At 42.7% G+C, this 19032-nt stretch overlaps 1 protein-coding gene and 1 non-coding gene across 2 annotated transcripts; both read left to right on the forward strand.

The window, feature by feature from the left end:
- The first annotated feature begins 7313 nt into the window (after positions 1–7313).
- Positions 7314–7805, forward strand: LOC128588893 (60S ribosomal protein L21-like). Its single transcript, XM_053595654.1, has one exon. It carries the CDS (start codon positions 7323–7325, stop codon positions 7803–7805), a length of 483 nt encoding a protein of 160 aa, XP_053451629.1. The 5' UTR covers positions 7314–7322.
- Positions 7806–17919: 10114 nt separating this feature from the next.
- LOC128589495 (small nucleolar RNA SNORA2/SNORA34 family) lies at positions 17920–18057 on the forward strand. Its single transcript, XR_008381061.1, has one exon. It is a non-coding gene; the product is annotated as a small nucleolar RNA SNORA2/SNORA34 family (small nucleolar RNA).
- Positions 18058–19032: the final 975 nt, after the last annotated feature.

The raw sequence follows: 19032 nt of genomic DNA on the forward strand, positions 1-19032 counted from the left end.
TCAGCACCCTCCAGACGGGCCACACTCATGTGGATCTGGTTGTAGACTGCTCTGCACCCTCCAGCCAGGCCACACTTGTGTGAATCTGGTTGTAAACTGCTCCGCACCCTCCAGACGGCCCACACTAATGTGGATCTGGTTGTAGACTGCTCCACACCCTCCAGACGGGCCACACTCACATGGATGTGGTTGTAGGCTGCTCTGCACCCTCCAGATGGGCCACACTTACGTGGATCTGGTTGTAGACTGCTCTGCACCTTCCAGACAGACCACACTCATGTGGATCTGGTTGTAGACTGCTCAGCACCCTCCAGACGGGCCACACTCACATGGATCTGGTTGTAGACTGCTCTGCACCCTCCAGATGGGCCACACTAATGTGGATCTGGTTGTAGACTGCTCAGCACCTTCCAGATGGGCCACACTAACGTGGATCTGGTTGTAAACTGCTCAGCACCCTCCACATGGGCCACACTAACGTGGATCTGGTTGTAGACTGCTCAGCACCCTCCAGATGGGCCACACTAACGTGGATCTGGTTGTAGACTGCTCAGCACCCTCCAGATGGGCCACACTAACGTGGATCTGGTTGTAGACTGCTCAGCACCCTCCAGATGGGCCACACTAACATGGATCTTGTGATAGACTGCTCAGCACCCTCCAGATGGGCCACACTAACGTGGATCTGGTTGTAGACTGCTCAGCACCCTCCAGATGGGCCACACTAACGTGGATCTGGTTGTAGACTGCTCAGCACCCTCCAGATGGGCCACACTAACATGGATCTTGTGATAGACTGCTCAGCACCCTCCAGATGGGCCACACTAACGTGGATCTGGTTGTAGACTGCTCAGCACCCTCCAGACGGGCCACACTAACGTGGATCTGGTTGTAGACTGCTCAGCACCCTTCCAGACAGGCCACACTAACATGGATCTTGTGATAGACTGCTCAGCACCCTCCAGATGGGCCACACTAACGTGGATCTGATTGTAGACTGCTCAACACCCTCCAGATGGGCCACACTAACGTGGATCTGGTTGTAGACTGCTCAGCACCCTCCAGACGGGCCACACTAATGTGGATCTGGTTGTAGACTGCTCAGCACCCTTCCAGACAGGCCACACTAACATGGATCTTGTGATAGACTGCTCAGCACCCTCCAGATGGGCCACACTAACGTGGATCTGGTTGTAGACTGCTCAGCACCCTCCAGATGGGCCACACTAACGTGGATCTGGTTGTAGACTGCTCAGCACCCTCCAGATGGGCCACACTAACGTGGATCTGGATGTAGACTGCTTAGTACCCACCAGATGGGCCACACTAAAGGGTACATGGTTGATAAACTGCTCCAGCTTAGTTGTTAAGCAGGGGGCATGCTCTTTTCCTAGGCTTGGAAAGAAAAGCAGACGTTAACATCCTCAGAAATCTTGGCTGCCACATCAAGCAAGTAACATTAGCTCATGAGGTCTCTAACACCCTCTCTCCACAGGTAAACATTTCTGAATGTTTAGAATGCTGAAGAATGTATTGTGTGCTCAGCAGGGACCTGTGAGGATCTGTCAGGGCACCACTGGCCAAATACATGCACCATTTCTCTCCCAGTAGTCAGATTTTAGACTAAAACAATGAGTTCATCATTGCAAAGTTCTTCTTAGTTCAAAGCTCCAGGCAGGACTTAGTCACAACAGTTCAAGACTAGAATGGCCCTTAAAACTCTGGTCAAATCAAGGTTGCTGGGATTCAGAACCTGTGCCTTGTGACTTCCTCAGGTTAAAACGCCTTTGGTTACCTGCTCTGTAACAGCATATTTGGGTCTGGGTGAGAGTAGGAAGAAACTGGGATAATAATTGACACCCTGCCCCATTCAGGAGTGGAGGCACCTAGGCTTGACTGGAGGAGAAAACAATCCAATGAGGACAAGGAGACAAAGACAGATCTGAGGAGGGCAGTGAGCAGCTCAAAACTGTGGCACTGGCAGGTTGTGGCAAGTATTGAAGAGAAGCAGACAGGAGCCAGTACAAGAGTCTGGGTGCTGAGTCAGAAGCAAGAGAGCTCTTTAAGCAGCCACAGCCCTACAAGCACCACCCTAACAGGAGGCAACTACTGTGCAGATGCCTACCCAGGCCTCCCTCTTGGCCAGAGACAGTCACAGCTGAGCGGTGAGTCAGCACCGGGCAGTCATTCATGCTTTTTTGAAGTCAAGTCTCTAGTCATTTCTGAAAAGATTAAATATACAAAAAGATCCAGGAGAGACTGTTTTTTTCCCCATTCAAAACTGATGTGAATGAATCCATTATGTGCTGTACTGAGGAAAGCAGCCACATCTTATGGGCACCATGAGTTTAGGGGATGAAGGTGACTTTATTTTGTCTGTCAGTGATGCTGCTGCCAAGAATGCTAAAGAATGGATTGTGTGCTCAGCAGGGACCTGTGAGGATTTTTCAGGGCACCACTGGCCACTAGAAATACATTTCCAAAAGCCAAGTGAGGGCTGTCACTCATTTAAGAGGTCAGAGTGAGCCAGCTCGCCTACCATGTGTATTCAATAATAGACAAAAATAAATTGTGTCAAGAATTGTCTCCGCAGGCGCCTCTTCACACCCCTGGAGCTTCTGTCTTATTTCCTGGTGTCACAGAACTGCACACACCAGCCACTTTCCCTTTTCCCCAAACCACTCTGGGCAGCAGCTCTGTGCATGAACCAGTCACAGTAAGGGCCATGTACTCAAATGCCCCAGTTCAAATCCTGATTCCCCCACTTACTGGCTGTGTAAACCTTGGGCATCCTATTTAATCTCTTTAAGCTTCAATTTCCTATTTTGCATAAAGGAAATAGAGTACTGAAGGGTCTTTGTGAGTATCAAATGTAACCATCTATGTCAAACACACACCATGGTATCTGATGAATAAGTGCTCAGTAAATATCATCACCATCATCATTACCACCAACACCATAGCCTTCACATCACCACCACCCTCACCTTCACTCTCATTATCAGCAGCAGTAGCTTCTCAGGTCTTTTCCCACACAGGCTACACTGGCTCTGTACCTTCCCCCCTCGGGGTGCTGTTCTCTACCACTGATCTGCTAAACAAATGTGTGCCAAAATTAGAGGATTTGGACAATGCCAGGACTGAGAAGGAACATTCTTCACCGGATCTTTTATAAAATTTCAAACCTCAGAAAAGGGTTAAAAGGATGGTACACACTTACTATACTACTGGTCTGTCCGGTGAAAAGGTGAGAAGCACATACGTGGAGAAGGCATCCTAAACATTTCTGGCTAAATAAATGACTCCTAGATCTTTTCTTTTTAGAAAACCAAGTCATAAATGTCTTCATCTTCTTTGTTTATTTATTTTTGAGACAGGGTTCCACCTTGCCACCAAAGCTAGAGTGCCATGGCATCAGCCTAGTTCACAGCAACCTTAAACCTCTGGGCTTAAGCGATCCTCTTGCCTCAGCCTCCCAAGTAGCTGGGACAACAGGTGTCCACCATGATGCCTGGCTTATTTTTCTATTGTTAATAGAGATGGAATCTTGCTCTTGCTCAGGTTGGTCTTAAACTCCTGAGCTCAAAGGATCCTCCCACCTCAGCCTCCCAAAGTGCTAGGATCATAGACATAAGTCATTGTGCTCGGCCCATAAACCTCCTTTTCATATCAGGTGGGTTCTAAGCAGCTTCAAACAGGAAAGCTACTCTGGAATCCAAATCTAACACAGGAGATAAGTATGGCCAGAAGCCACTAACTATTACATCAGGTACCATAGTTCAGTTATTAATAATGAAGATGATGATGGTGATAATAGTTACTATTTATCAAGCTGTTACTATGTGGCTGGCACCATACTTGTCAATTCTCGTATCTCAACATATTTAATCTTCATGACAACTTTTCAAAGAAGCTAGCATACCTCAATTATGCAAATGAGAAACTACGGGTCCCCAGTTAGCTAGTGGCAGAGCTGCTTTAGCTACTTTAGTCTGTCTGATTCTCCAACTACCAATCCTCCCTCGGTGCCTGGGAGGCTGTGAGAGGTGGCTGTGGGACAGCACTGCTGGGGAGGGCTTGCTTTCACATGGAAAGGAGGTGGGGGGAGTGTCACAGAGGACACGAGCTTGACCTAGAATGAGGAGTTTGCCAGGCCAGAAAGAAAGAGCTTTTTAGCAAAAGAAGCCATGTGAACAGCCATATGGCAGCAAACAGGCTGTGTCTGGGCCCAGGGATGGAGTGGCACAGTGTGGTGAAGGCAACACATAGCATGTGGGGTGGGGCCACTGTTGTCCAGCCCCACCCCTCTGCGTTGACTCACTTTGTTCATGGCCCACAGTGCCCCACTGGGCACTACATTTCCTCTCTGTTCTTGCCCTCCGCAACTCCTAACACCTGACATTTACTACCACCCTGCTGGGACCAAGCCCTGGCTTCCTTTCTTGATCACCGCTAGTCTGCTTCCTTAGTTCAGGACAATCAGCTCATCTAATCCAGCTTGAGACTGAAGACATTTTCCAGGTAGTATCTGAGTTTTGTCATCCTAGAAATTGACTTGGACTTTAACCTCTAGGCCAAGGGCTCTTGATTAGGAATACATGGAATCATAAACCAGAGAATTCTAGCAAAATTTTGTAACTGAGTGTTTACATAGATGATAAACCATAAAATTCTAGCAAAATATTGTAACTGAGTGTTTAAAGGAAAATGGAGCTTTCGTTAGGTTCTCACAGGAAACCTTTCCCAGAAGATGGAAAGCCATTGAAACACTGCACTGTTCAACACTGCACGTATCACCAGCAACATGCAGCTATTTAAATCATCTGAAATTAAACCAAATTTAAAATTCCATTTCTCAGTCTTATGAGCCATTTCAAATGCACATGGGGACAGTAGGTAGCACAGTTCACAGGACATCTCTGCCACTGCTGAATGTTCAACTGGCTGGCGCTGGCATAGGTCACGGGGAGCCATCAGCATGGCGAAGAAGGAGTGAGGCAATCAGATGTGTGATATGACAGGCTAAGTCTAGCAGCAACGCGACGGGCAGACTTGGAGAGGGAAAAGCCAGGAGTCAGGGAGACCGGCTGGGAGGAACTGGTTGTCTGTAGTAGCAGTGGAAACAGAGGATGTCCCAATTTTGAGACAGGTTTCAGAGCCTTTGGAGAAGGGCTGCACAAGGGCAAAGAGGCAGAGAAAGAAGTCAAGGCAGCTCTGGCTTTCTCAGTTGAACAGTGGCCTCCTCTTCTTCTCCTGCCCCCTTTGGTCTTCAACATCCTGGGCCAGGTCAGGGCCCTCATGCTGCTGTCCCTCTCTCTCCTGCGTGCTCCTCCTGTAGGTATCCTAGTACCTCCCTCCCCAGCAGGAGTGACAAACCACAAGATGGGAGACAAGACGTGAGCAGCACAGAAGCAGCACGTGTGAGGGCGAGGAAGACCATGTGTCTTTCTGTGTGTGCTGAGTTTCAGGGTGTCCAATAAAATGCTGCTCAAAGACCAGGGGATCAAAGATCAGTAACACAGATTCCCTGAAGAAGGGAAGGCTGTGTGCTAGCAGGCCTGGCCCTGAGCAGCCCATGAAACTCTCTAGTGCCTTCTAGCTTTTCAAGGCTTCTCTCAGGACAAGTTTGATAAACTTATAAAGTCCTAAAACATTAATACATTCAATATGTTAGCCAACCCAAGTGATTTTTCATTTTAATGTGGAAAAGGGTTCTAAGCCATAAGATTGAATCTCTATGGGTGGATTTTGATTTATCAGTGACAAATGTATTGAGAACACGCTTCTCCACTCCTCCTCCTAATAACACCTCAGAGCTGCCTTTCTGATCTCATGACAGTGGTTCTCAACCTTCCTAATGCCACAGTGTATTTTCATTGTTACAAAGGGGTGCGACCCACAGGTTGAGAACCGCTGCCTTATGAGCTGACTGACTAAAGTATTTCTGAAAGGCATTCAATAAAGAGTGGACAGAAATACTCCTTGTGACTAACTCCCCATTACTCAGAAAATGTAAGTGGATCAAACGCCCCATCCCCTCACTCTCTGTGTATGTTGGTAATCAGAACGTTACTGTATAATGTGAAAATTTCCAAACAGAACCAAACTCATGTCTATAAATATACGTGGTTAAGGCTTCAAATATAGCACTGCTTTATTTTCATGAGGGCTATTTCTGTGCGGTGATTGCCTGGCTGATTTGCAATTTCAGAATACAAATGGCTTTTCTCCATAACTAATGGGAAACTTGGCAGGGTGCTGCACTCCCAGGCCCTCTCTGTGAAAAAGTCTGTTAAACAGTGGTAAGTGCTCTCCTTCTGAATTACATAAGCAGCTCAGAGGCAACAGCACAACTCCACATCCTGCTAGGATGAAATAGTGTCTGTTTGGTTTCTCGCCTGGAGCTAGAGGAATACTGCCTCTTCTTGTAATAAATAATAAGACGATCATGAGCATATAACCCCATTATATCCCGAATTAAATATGTCATGGTACAGATTAGGAATATATAGATTCCAATGAAGATTTCTCTGACCTGGATTCATAAATAACTAAAAAACTTTATTTAAGAATGAGATTGGGCAGCGCCTGTGGCTCAGTTGGTAGGGTGCTGGCCCCATATACCGAGGGTGGCAGGTTCAAACCCGGCCCCAGCCAGTAAAACAACAGTGACAACTGGAACCAAAAAAAAAAAGTGTTGTGGCGGGTGCCTGTAGTCCCAGCTACTTGGGAGGCTAAGGCAAGAGAATTGCTTAAGCCCAAGAGTTGGAGGTTGCTGTGAGCTGTGATGCCACAGCACTCTACCGAGGGCAACATAGCGAGACTCTGTCTCACAAAAAAAAAAAAAAAAAAAGAATGAGGTAAGTAGATTCATAACCATGGTGACTGAACCAAACTAAATGCCTGAAATAAAACCCATGGCTTTAGAAGCGAAACACTCACTAAAAAAGTTTATTAGCTCCATGTAATAGAGAGAAAAGCAGATGATCTGGTGGTATTCTTAGTCTCATGGGACAACTTTTCTAATACCATGACAGATAATAAAACCAAGCTCTGAGCCAGGCCTTCCTAGGTAAATATTAGCAAATGGTTATATTTTCAAGCAGTTTAGAGAACAACAGCTTTTGTAGCCAATGTTCCAATCCCACTTATTAAATTAGTGACTCTGAATTAAAAAAAAGGCTTAGAAAAGTTTTCTCTTTGCCTGAAAGTATGTCTGTCTCTCCTTGACTGCTGAGCCTCTAGAAGATTTGGATGCTGTTTCCTACCAGCCACTTTTAAGATACAGTCAAGCGGATGCCATCTTCCAGTAATTCACCAAAATGACAAATACAAAGGGAAAGAGGAGAGGCACCCGATACATGTTCTCTCAGCCTTTTAGAAAACATGGAGTTGTTCCTTTGGCCACATATATGCGAATCTGCAAGAAAGGTGATATTGTAGACATCAAGGGAATGGGTACTGTTCAAAAAGGCACGCCACACAAATGTTACCATGGCAAAATTGGAAGAGTCTACAATGTTACCCAGCATGCCGTTGGCATTGTTGTAAACAAGCAAGTTAAGGGCAAGATCCTTGCCAGGAGGATTAATGTTTGTATTGAGCATATTAAGCACTCTAAGAGCCAAGATAGCTTTCTGAAACATGTGAAGGAAAATGATCAGAAAAAGAAGGAAGCCAAAGAGAAAGTTACCTGGGTTCAACTGAAGCGCCAGCCTGCGCCACCCAGAGAAGCCCACTTTGTGAGAACTAACAGAAAGGAGCCTGAGCTCCTGGAACCCATTCCCTATGAATTCATGGCATAATAAGCATATAACATAGCACACAGGAGTACCAGTGGACCCATGTTTTAGGCGCAAGAACCTATTTATTCCCCATGAGCTCATGGCATAATACGTGTACAGCATAGTGCACAGGATAACCAATAGTCCCCATGTAACAGTGATACAAGGTGCTGGAACCTATTTCCCATGAATTCAAAAGTCAATCAACACTTTGTCACGTTCAATGGCAAAATGCCTCCCTGAGCTACTGGAACCTCTTCCCCTATGAATTCATGGCATGGTAGATACAAATAATAGCATAAAAATGTTTCTTGTTCATTCACTACAAGTGTGTTATTTTCCCCCCAAAGAAGTATTAAAGCAAATTTTAATGTGTCCTAAAAAAAAAAAAAGATACAGTCAAGCAAGTGTAGAAGTCAGCTGCTATCAAAACAAGACCACGGCAAGATTCTGAACCAAAGGAGAGACTCAGACCAGAGTAGTTGCTCATTAAGATACAGGACTGGGCACAGGAAACAAAGCTAGAAACTAAACCTTCAAACCCAAGCCAGAGGCAGAGTCCAAATGAAGTGTGATGGTTAAGTTTCAAGACTCCTTTACCCAGCCCCTTCCAAGAAGTTATACCTAATTTCATACTCATAATTTTACTTTTTTCTTTTTTTTTCTTAATATGGCCTAATCATGCAAGGATTGGGCCCACCAGGACCTGGAACTTCCCTTGCCTAGTCCACTTGCTCTGAGTCCAACTAGCAGTGGGGTGGTGGTCTAGGGTTGCTGAACACTTTATTCCTCCGTGTGTAATGTTCTCTTATGTTTCTTGACTTCTTTTGAATAAAGTTTTTGTTTGTTTGTTTTTGAGACAGAGTCTCACTCTGTGGCCCTGGGTAGAGTCCTATGGTGTCATAGCTCATAGCAACTTCAATCTTTTGGGCTTGAGTGATCCTCTTGTCTCAGCCTCCCCAGTAGCTGAGACTAGAGGCACCCACCAGTGCCAGCTAGCGGGGGTGTCTCGTTTTCACTGCCTCCTAATGAATCTCAGAATTGGTCAGGGATCGGCTGGGTGTCATGGCTCATACCTGTTAATCCTAGCACTCTGGGAGGCTGAGGCAAGTGGATTGCTTAATCTTGGGAGTTCGAGACCAACCTGAGTAAGAGCGAGAGCCCTGTCTCTACTAAAATAGAAAAAAATTAGCTGGGCGTTGTGGTGGGCACCTGTAGTCCCAGCTACTGGGGCATTCAATGGCATTAAGAGCATTCACGATGTTGTGCAATGACCACCTCTATCAAGTTACAGAACATTTTCAGTGAAAATGGAAAAAAAAAACAAACAAAAAAACTCACAGGTTAAGAAAGGAAATCACAATGCAAATTAGAAAACATTTTAAACTGAAGGTTATGAAAATGTGATATGGAATGTGTGGGATGTAAACTTGTGCTACAGGCGCCAACCCTCCCCATTGCATTGTTGGACTTACTTATCTGTTCTAGTTATTAATCCCTTGACAGTTGGGTAGTTTACAAATACCTTCTCCCGTTCTGTGTATTGTCTCTTCCCTTTGTTGATTATTCCTTTTGCCATGAAGAAGCGTTTTAGCTTGATATGATCCCATTTGTCCAATTTTGCTTCAGTTGCCTGTGCTTTGGCGAGTAGTATTCAAGAAGTACTTACCCAGGCACAGTGTCCATAGCTCAGTGGTTAGGGCACTGACCACATATGCGGGGGATGGCAGGTTCAAACCTGGCCCAGTCCTGCTAAACAATGACAACTGTAACAAAAAAATAGGTGGGCAATGGCGGAGCAAGATGGCGGCCGAGTAACAGCTTCCTTACATCTGGGCACCGTGAGTCTGGAGAGATAGGACTCCAGGCATCTCTGGCTGGAGGGATCTGCCTATCATCACTCCTATGAGGATACAGGGAGTCAGCGAGAGACTTCTGGACCCCAAGAGGAGGACTGAAACAGTGGAAAACCGGCAAGTGGTCGCGTGTGTTCAATCCGTCTAAACCCGCCCACAACTATAAGTTCAGTAGCAGCAAGACTGCAAACAAGAAAGGCCTTACCTGTGAACTGTTTTGGTGTCCTTGGACTTGGCACTGAGTTGAACTGCCTTGGGGAGGGCCTGAGCGGGAGTGCGGAGAAATTTGGCCGTTGTCTAGGGCCCCAGTCTGAGCCGCTGAGCCAGACGGAGCTAATAGTGTTTGGCGGTGGGTCACACGGAACCATTGTCAGTGATCTGACCCGGCAAGCTCCGCCCTCAGGGTCGCAGAGCTAGAAACGGGTGGGAGCTGGTAACCCAGCAACCAAGTAGCCTAAGGGTGGGGCCTGAGCCCCTTGCAACCCTAACCCTCAGGGGCAGAGTGAGACCGGTTTTGGCACACTGGGTAAGTGGATAGCCACTTCAGCAGTGATTCCTGTGAGAAAGCTGGGAAAGCTTCTGCTCAGCAAGTTTACAAGTTCGAAGTGCCTTTTAAGTGGGCTGAAGAGAGATTTAGGGTGTCTACCTGCTGGGGTTTGAGAAATCAGCAGCCTCCAGACGGATCAGAACTGTGCTTAACATCTCATACCCCAGAAGACCACGTGTTGCCCAGACAATATTCAATAACATATACAAACTGCTTTGCTTTTGGTTGTGTATTTTTTCTTTTTTTTTGTTTGTTCTTTTTTTTTGTTTATTTTGACGTTGTTGATGTTCTTTTGTTTTTTAATTTCAATCTTTTCCATACAGATCCCTTTTTCTTTCTCAATTTTTCTACTTTCATTATAATTTCCCATTGCTGCCTTTTTTAATAACTAGAACTTCATTTTTGCTAGTGTTTCTACTGCTATCATTTAGTTTTTCACCCAGTTTTATCCCCGTAAAGTTTTCTGTTTGCTTGTTTTGGTTTGATTTATACCATTTTTGTCTTTCCTCTCTACTTGGTGGAGGTGGGGTACTGTGTCTGGTCAGGTTAGCAAAGAGTTGCTGACCTCAAGGGAACCACCCAACTGGGCACCCCCAGAAGGTGAGGGTTTTTTTAAGGTTGTGTCAAAGTACCCTACTGTACACCTATATTGACCTGTCTCCCTCTTTCTGTGCCTCTCTTCGTTTTGTCAATATTCCTTATACCCACCCCCTCTCCTTTCTCTATCTTTCTTTTTTTTCTTATCACTCGGTCCTCCTTTCTTTCATCCCTTTTTTGCTCGTAAACCTTCTCACCCCTCTGGTCCTGTAACGCTTAGTCCACAGGCACAAGAACTTAAAGAGCAAGAGGAAGTGAAAGGAAAATTAGGGCAAGGAAACAGATAAAAGAAATCACTCATGAGGAAGAATCAGCAGAAAACTCCAGGCAATATGAAGAACCAGTCTAGAACAACCCCACCAAGGGACCATGAGGTAGCTACTGCAGATGATTCCACCTGTAAAGAAATGTTAGAAATGACAGAAAGGGAATTTAGAATACACATGTTGAAAACAATGAAAGACATGATGGAAACAATGAAGGAAATTGCTAATAAAGTGGAAAATAACCAAAAGGAAATCCAAAAACAAAATCAAATAAGAGATGAACGATATGAAGAATATAAAAAGGATATAGCAGACCTGAAGGAACAGAAACAGTCAATTAGGGAACTTAAAGATGCAATGGAAAGTATCAGCAACAGGTTAGACCATGCAGAAGAAAGAATTTCAGAGGTAGAAGACAAAGTTCTTGAGATAACTCAGACAGTAAAAGAGGCAGAAAAGAAGAGAGAGAAAGCAGAATGTTCACTGTCAGAATTATGGGACTTTATGAAGCGTTCCAACATACGAGTTATAGGAATTCCAGAAGGGGAAGAAGAATGCCCCAGAGGAATGAAAGCCATACTAGAGAATATTATAAAAGAAAATTTCCCAAACATCACCAAAGATTCTGACACACTGCTTTCAGAGGGCTATGGGACCCCAGGTCGCCTCAACTCTAACCGAGCTTCTCCAAGACACATTGTGATGAACCTGTCCAAAGTCAAGACAAAAGAAAAGATTCTGCAAGCTGCCAGGAGTAAGCTCCAGTTGACCTACAGGGGCAAATCCATCAGAGTGACCGCAGACTTCGCTAATGAAACTTTCCAAGCAAGAAGACAATGGTCATCTACCTTTAATCTACTTACACAGAACAATTTCCAGCCCAGAATTCTGTACCCTGCTAAGCTAAGCTTAAAAATTGACGGAGAAATCAAATCATTTACGGATATACAAACATTGAGGAAATTCACCACAACAAGACCAGCTCTACAGGAAATACTTCAACCTGTTCTGCACACTGACCACCACAATGGATCAGCAGCAAAGTAAGAACTCAGAAATCAAAGGACAGAACCTAACCTCCACACTGATGCAAAAGATAAAACTAAGCAATGGACTCTCACCAAATAAGACGAATAGAACACTACCACACTTATAAATTATCTCAATAAATGTTAATGGCTTGAATTCCCCACTGAAGAGACATAGATTGGCTGACTGGATTAAAAAACACAAGCCATCCATTTGCTGTCTGCAAGAAACACACCTGGCTTCAAAAGACAAATTAAAGCTCCGAGTCAAGGGTTGGAAGACAATTTTTCAGGCAAATGGAATTCAGAAGAAAAGAGGAGTTGCAATCTTATTTTCAGACACATGTGGATTTAAAGCAACTAAAGTCAAAAAAGACAAAGATGGTCACTTTATACTGGTCAAGGGAAAACAACAACAAGAAGACATTTCAATTCTAAATATTTATCCACCCAATTTAAATGCTCCCAGATTCTTGAAGCAGACCTTACTCAGTCTGAGCAATATGATATCTGATAACACCATCATAACAGGGGACTTTAACACTCCTCCTACAGAGCTGGACAGATCCTCTAAACAGAAATTAAACAAAGATATAAGAGAGTTAAATGAGACCCTAGAACAACTATGCTTGATAGACACATATAGAACACTCCACCCCAAAGATAAAGAATATACATTCTTCTCATCACCCCATGGAACATTCTCCAAAATTGATCATATCCTGGGACACAAAACAAATATCAACAGAATGAAAAGAATTGAAATTTTACCTTGTATCTTTTCAGACCATAAGGCACTAAAGGTGGAACTCAACTCTAACAAAAATGCTCAACCCTACCCAAAGGCATGGAAATTAAACAATCTTCTGTTGAATAACAGATGGGTGCAGGAAGAAATAAAACAGGAAATCATTAACTTCCTTCAGCATAACAACAATGAAGACACAAGCTATCAAAACCTGTGGGATACTGCAAAAGCAGTTTTGAGAGGAAAATTCATCGCTTCAGATGCCTACATTTGAAAAACAGAAAGAGAGCACATCAACAATCTCACAAGAGATCTTATGGAATTGGAAAAAGAAGAACAATCTAAGCCTAAACTCAGTAGATGAAAAGAAATATCCAAAATCAAATCAGAGATCAATGAAATTGAAAACAAAAGAATCATTCAGAAAATTAATGAAACAAGGAGTTGGTTTTTTGAAAAAATAAATAAAATAGATAAACCATTGGCCAGACTAACGAGGAATAGAAAAGTAAAATCTCTAGTAACCTCAATCAGAAGTGATAAAGGGGAAATAACAACTGATCCCACAGAGATACAAGAGATCATCTCTGAATACTACCAGAAACTCTATGCCCAGAAATTTGACAATGTGAAGGAAATGGATCAATATCTGGAATCACACCCTCTCCCTAGACTTAGCCAGGAAGAAATAGACCTCCTGAACAGACCAATTTCAAGCACTGAGATCAAAGAAACAATAAAAAATCTTCCAACCAAAAAATGCCCTGGTCCAGATGGCTTCATTCCAGAATTCTATCAAACCTTCAAGGAAGAGCTTATTCCTGTACTGCAGAAATTATTCCAAAAAATTGAGGAAGAAGGAATCTTCCCCAACACATTCTATGAAGCAAACATTACCCTGATACCAAAACCAGGAAAAGACCCAAACAAAAAGGAGAATTTCAGACCAATATCACTCATGAATATAGATGCGAAAATTCTCAACAAAATCCTAGCCAACAGATTATAGCTTATCATCAAAAAAGTCATTCATCATGATCAAGTAGGCTTCATCCCAGGGATGCAAGGCTGGTTTAACATATGCAAGTCCATAAACGTTATCCACCATATTAACAGAGGCAAAAATAAAGATCACATGATCCTCTCAATAGATGCAGAAAAAGCATTTGATAAAATCCAGCATCCTTTTCTAATTAGAACACTGAAGAGTATAGGCATACGTGGCACATTTCTAAAACTAATTGAAGCTATCTATGACAAACCCACAGCCAATATTTTACTGAATGGAGTAAAACTGAAAACTTTCCCTCTTAGAACTGGAACCAGACAAGGTTGTCCTCTGTCACCTTTACCATTCAACGTAGTGCTGGAAGTTCTAGCCAATACAATTAGGCAAGACAAGGAAATAAAGGGAATCCAAATGGGAGCAGAGGAGGTCAAACTCTCCCTCTTTGCTGACGACATGATCTTATACGTAGAGAACCCCAAAGATTCAACCACAAGACTCCTAGAAGTCATCAAAAAATACAGTAATGTTTCAGGAAATAAAATCAATGTCCACAAGTCAGTAGCCTTTGTGTACACCAATAACAGTCAAGATGAGAAGCTAATTAAGGACACAACTCCCTTCACCATAGTTTCAAAGAAAATGAAATACCTAGGAATATACCTAACGAAGGAGGTGAAGGACTTCTATAAAGAAAACTATGAAATCCTCAGAAAGGAAATAGCAGAGGATATTAACAAATGGAAGAACATACCATGCTCATGGATGGGAAGAATCAACATTGTTAAAATGTCTATACTTCCCAAAGCAATCTACCTATTCAATGCCATTCCTATCAAAGTACCTACATCGTACTTTCAAGATTTGGAAAAAATGATTCTGCATTTTGTATGGAACCGGAAAAAAACCCGTATAGCTAAGGCAGTTCTTAGTAAGAAAAATAACGCTGGGGGCATCAGCATACCAGATTTTAGTCTGTACTACAAAGTCATAGTGCTCAAGACAGCATGGTACTGGCACAAAAACAGAGACATAGACACTTCGAATCGAATTGAAAACCAAGAAATGAAACTAACATCTTACAACCACCTAATCTTTGATAAACCAAACAAGAACATACCTTGGGAGAAAGACTCCCTATTCAGTAAATGGTGCTGGGAGAACTGGATGTCTACATGTAAAAGACTGAAACTGGACCCACACCTTTCCCCACTCACAAAAATTGATTCAAGATGGATAAAGGACTTAAATTTAAGTCATGAAACAATAAAAATCCTCAAAGAAAGCATAGGAAAAACACTGGAAGATATTGGCCTGGGGGAAGACTTCATGAAGAAGACTGCCATGGCAATTGCAACAACAACAAAAATAAACAAATGGGACTTCATTAAACTGAAAAGCTTCTGTACAGCTAAGGAGACAATAACCAAAGCAAAGAGACAACCTACACAATGGGAAAGGATATTTGCATATTTTCAATCAGACAAAAGCTTGATAACTAGGATCTATAGAGAACTCAAATTAATCCACATGAAAAAAGCCAACAATCCCATATATCAATGGGCAAGAGACATGAATAGAACTTTCTCTAAAGACGACAGACAAATGGCTAACAAACACATGAAAAAATGTTCATCATCTCTATATATTAGAGAAATGCAAATCAAAACAACCCTGAGATATCATCTAACCCCAGTGAGAATGGCCCACATCACAAAATCTCAAAACTGCAGATGCTGGCGTGGATGTGGAGAGAAGGGAACACTTTTACACTGCTGGTGGGACTGCAAACTAGTACAACCTTTCTGGAAGGACGTATGGAGAAACCTCAAAGCACTCAAGCTAGACCTCCCATTTGATCCTGCAATCCCATTACTGGGCATCTACCCAGAAGGAAAAAAATCCTTTTATCATAAGGACACTTATACTAGACTGTTTATTGCAGCTCAATTTACAATCGCCAAAATGTGGAAACAGCCTAAATGCCCACCAACCCAGGAATGGATTAACAAGCTGTGGTATATGTATACCATGGAATACTATTCAGCCATTAAAAAAAATGGAGACTTTACATCCCGTATTAACCTGGATGGAAGTGGAAGACATTATTCTTAGTAAAGCATCACAAGAATGGAGAAGCATGAATCCTATGTACTCAATCTTGATATGAGGACAATTAATGACAATTAAGGTTATGGGGGGGGAAGCAGAAAGAGGGATGGAGGGAGGGGGGTGGGGCCTTAGTGTGTGTCACACTTTATGGGGGCAAGACCTGATTGCAAGAGGGACTTTACCTAACAATTGCAATCAGTGTAACTGGCTTATTGTACCCTCAATGAATCCCCAACAATAAAAAAAAAAAAAAAATAGGTGGGCAATGTGGCAGGCACATAGTTCCAGGTACTTGGGGGGCTGAGGCAAGACAATCACATAAGCCCAAGAATTTGAGGTTACTGTGAGCTGTGATATCACCCTCTACTGAGGGTAACATAGTGAAACTCTGCCTAGAACAAAAAAAAAAAAAAAAGAAGGTACTTGCCCAGACCACAAATGGCCCAAATAAACCCATGGACTAGAGCAGAAAAAGATGGTGTTTACACAATCACTTTCTATTAAGAATGGCAAAATTTTGAAAATGTCAATGAACTTACCTTCTCAGAAGAGCTTTTTATGTTACACCAGGCATCTGGCAGCTGTCTTCAAGGCTCTTGAACTTAGATTGCAAGACAGAATACAATGTTAAGTCAAAGGCAGAAGGGAAGGAGATTTGAGGTTGAGGGGACAGTCATTTCTGGAGATTAATCAAGAGAGAATTCAACGTTTCTGATGCAAAGTAACTTTGGGGGTCCTCTGTGTTTTAACAGAAGAAAACTATGTTTACTTTTTATATTTGCCTTAAAATTATCTCTTACTATTTATGGCCTACCCCTACTAGCTATTCTAAATAATTTTCTTTTTTGAATTTAAACTTTTGAAGACAAAAATGTAAAGAACAGAGAAGACACATCAAAAATATGCACTCTTCTTTCATGAAGAAGAAATGAGAAGCAAAGCAAAGTGTGAAATCCTGAAGCCTAAAATTAAAATGTAAACAAAGAATGCTCAGTGACCTTTTCTTAGGCAGCTCAATATGAAGAAACGTCATGGTACATTGATCAAACTTTTAGTCATTTGTGTTTTCAGGATGTTGCTATTAATACCAGATGACACTCAACAAATTACACTATAATGTGACGTTTTGTACAAATCACTTTACCTCTAGTGTCTTCTTCAGCTATGTTACTTCAGCCTGTTTGCTTAATGGAAAAAAGTTCCACTGTTCTTGAACATCTATTAATATGACTGCCTAATAATTACAAGGGCTAACCACCAAACCTTTTTTTTTTTGAGACAGAGTCTCACTTTGTCACCCTTGGTAGAGTACCATGGTGTCACAGCTCACAGCAACCTCAAATTCTTGGGCTTAAGCCATCCTCTTGCCTCAGCCTTCCAAGTAGCTGGGACTACAGTCGCCAGCCACAATACCTGACTGTCTTTTAGAGACAGGGTCTTGTTCTTGCTGAGGCTGTCTCAACACTCCTGAGCTCAAGCAATCCACTCACCTCTGCCTCCCAAAGTGCTAAGATTATAGGCGTGAGCCACCACATCCAGCCATTTTTCACAGGAAGCAGGGATGATTCTTCTGGCTCATGCAAAAGAGTCAATGTTTTTGAAAAAAATCTTTTAAATCTTATTTTAATTGAAGAAATATCTTTAAAAATATCATTTGAGTGGCTGCAAGATAAAAAAAAATACAACACATTAGAGGCACAAAGCTAAGTAGATTTGGGGGTGAGATGGTACAGAATTCAGAATTCACTGAAGTTATCAGCTCTGCATTTCAGAAGCAAGACAGGACCTAGCATCTTCCCTGTATCATTTTGTCAATACACTGTCAATGTTACAATATACTGACGCAGAGGTCCCCAATCAATAGAGCTTGATAGATCCCCAAGGATTAACTGCCATCCAAAGTCCTCTTCTTGATCATCCTCTATACTCTCTGGATAGGGGCACAGCTAAACCCTCCTCAAAACATTAGCTAGCATTGGCCCTGAATCAAGACCAGTGGTTTGCTGTTGTAGCTATTGGTTTCAAACAGGAGCGAAGAGTGATGTCTTCCTTGTGGTCTGTTGGCTATTTGATATCCCTGTGTGAATGGCCAATTCGGTCGGAAGAAACATTATGAAAAAAAAAAAGAAAAAAAAAAAACATTAGCTAGCAATATACTACATTGTCACAAAGCCTAGGAGAGAAACAGTGACTGGTATTTGTTGAGGATCTAGGAGTGCTAGATACTCTCCTCAGCATTACCTCGGTTAAAACCAACAACTCAGGTGGTGCCTGTGGCTCAACGGAGTAGGACGCCAGTCCCATATGCCAGAGGTGGCAGGTTCAAACTCAGCCCTGGCCAAAAACTGCAAAAAAAAAGAAAAAGAGAAAAATAAAACCAACAACTCCCTCCCCCCAACCAAACAAGATCTTCTCCCTGCCTTATAAAGAAAACTGAGACATACAGTAGTTACACAATTTCTCTAAGGTCAAGCCAAATGCCGATAAGTAAAACTTTTATCTTGGGTAAAACTTGAGTCAGGTTGGACGAGATGAAGTCTTTTATACTATCAAGCTGATCATAAAAAAACTTCATTTTTTATAGGCGCAGGAATGGCCCATTTATGCTGCTTCTCTCAATAGCCAGCAAAACACCTCAACTTCTATCATTACACCAGCTCCAGGAGTCCTGGTAGTGTTCAGATCTTCTCATTCATTTGCCTCCATCAATGGAGTTATTTATTGTCACTGCTGGCAATGAACTTTCTTAACTCAGCATTTTGTGGGGAAAAAAACCCTCTAAATACTTGAAGTGCTTCATTTCATGCTCATTCTCTTGCCATGAATCTTTTTGGTTTTTCTTTAAAAATAGATTCCAAAATCATGACATATTCAGATATGAAAAAGAGGACGGAGAGCAAAGGGAACACTAATCTGAAATAGTCACAAGGTTGGTACCTGCGTCTGGAGTAATCCCAAATTACACAGAAATTTCCACAATCTGTGAAGCAATCGCTCGTGTATTTGACTGAAAAAATAAATAAAATACTGCCCAAGGACTGGACTTGGATTCTACCTCACTCTTCCACAATTGCCACCCTTGTTAAAT

The sequence above is a fragment of the Nycticebus coucang genome, chromosome 6, assembly GCF_027406575.1.
Source record: "Nycticebus coucang isolate mNycCou1 chromosome 6, mNycCou1.pri, whole genome shotgun sequence".
Lineage (NCBI taxonomy): Eukaryota > Metazoa > Chordata > Mammalia > Primates > Lorisidae > Nycticebus > Nycticebus coucang.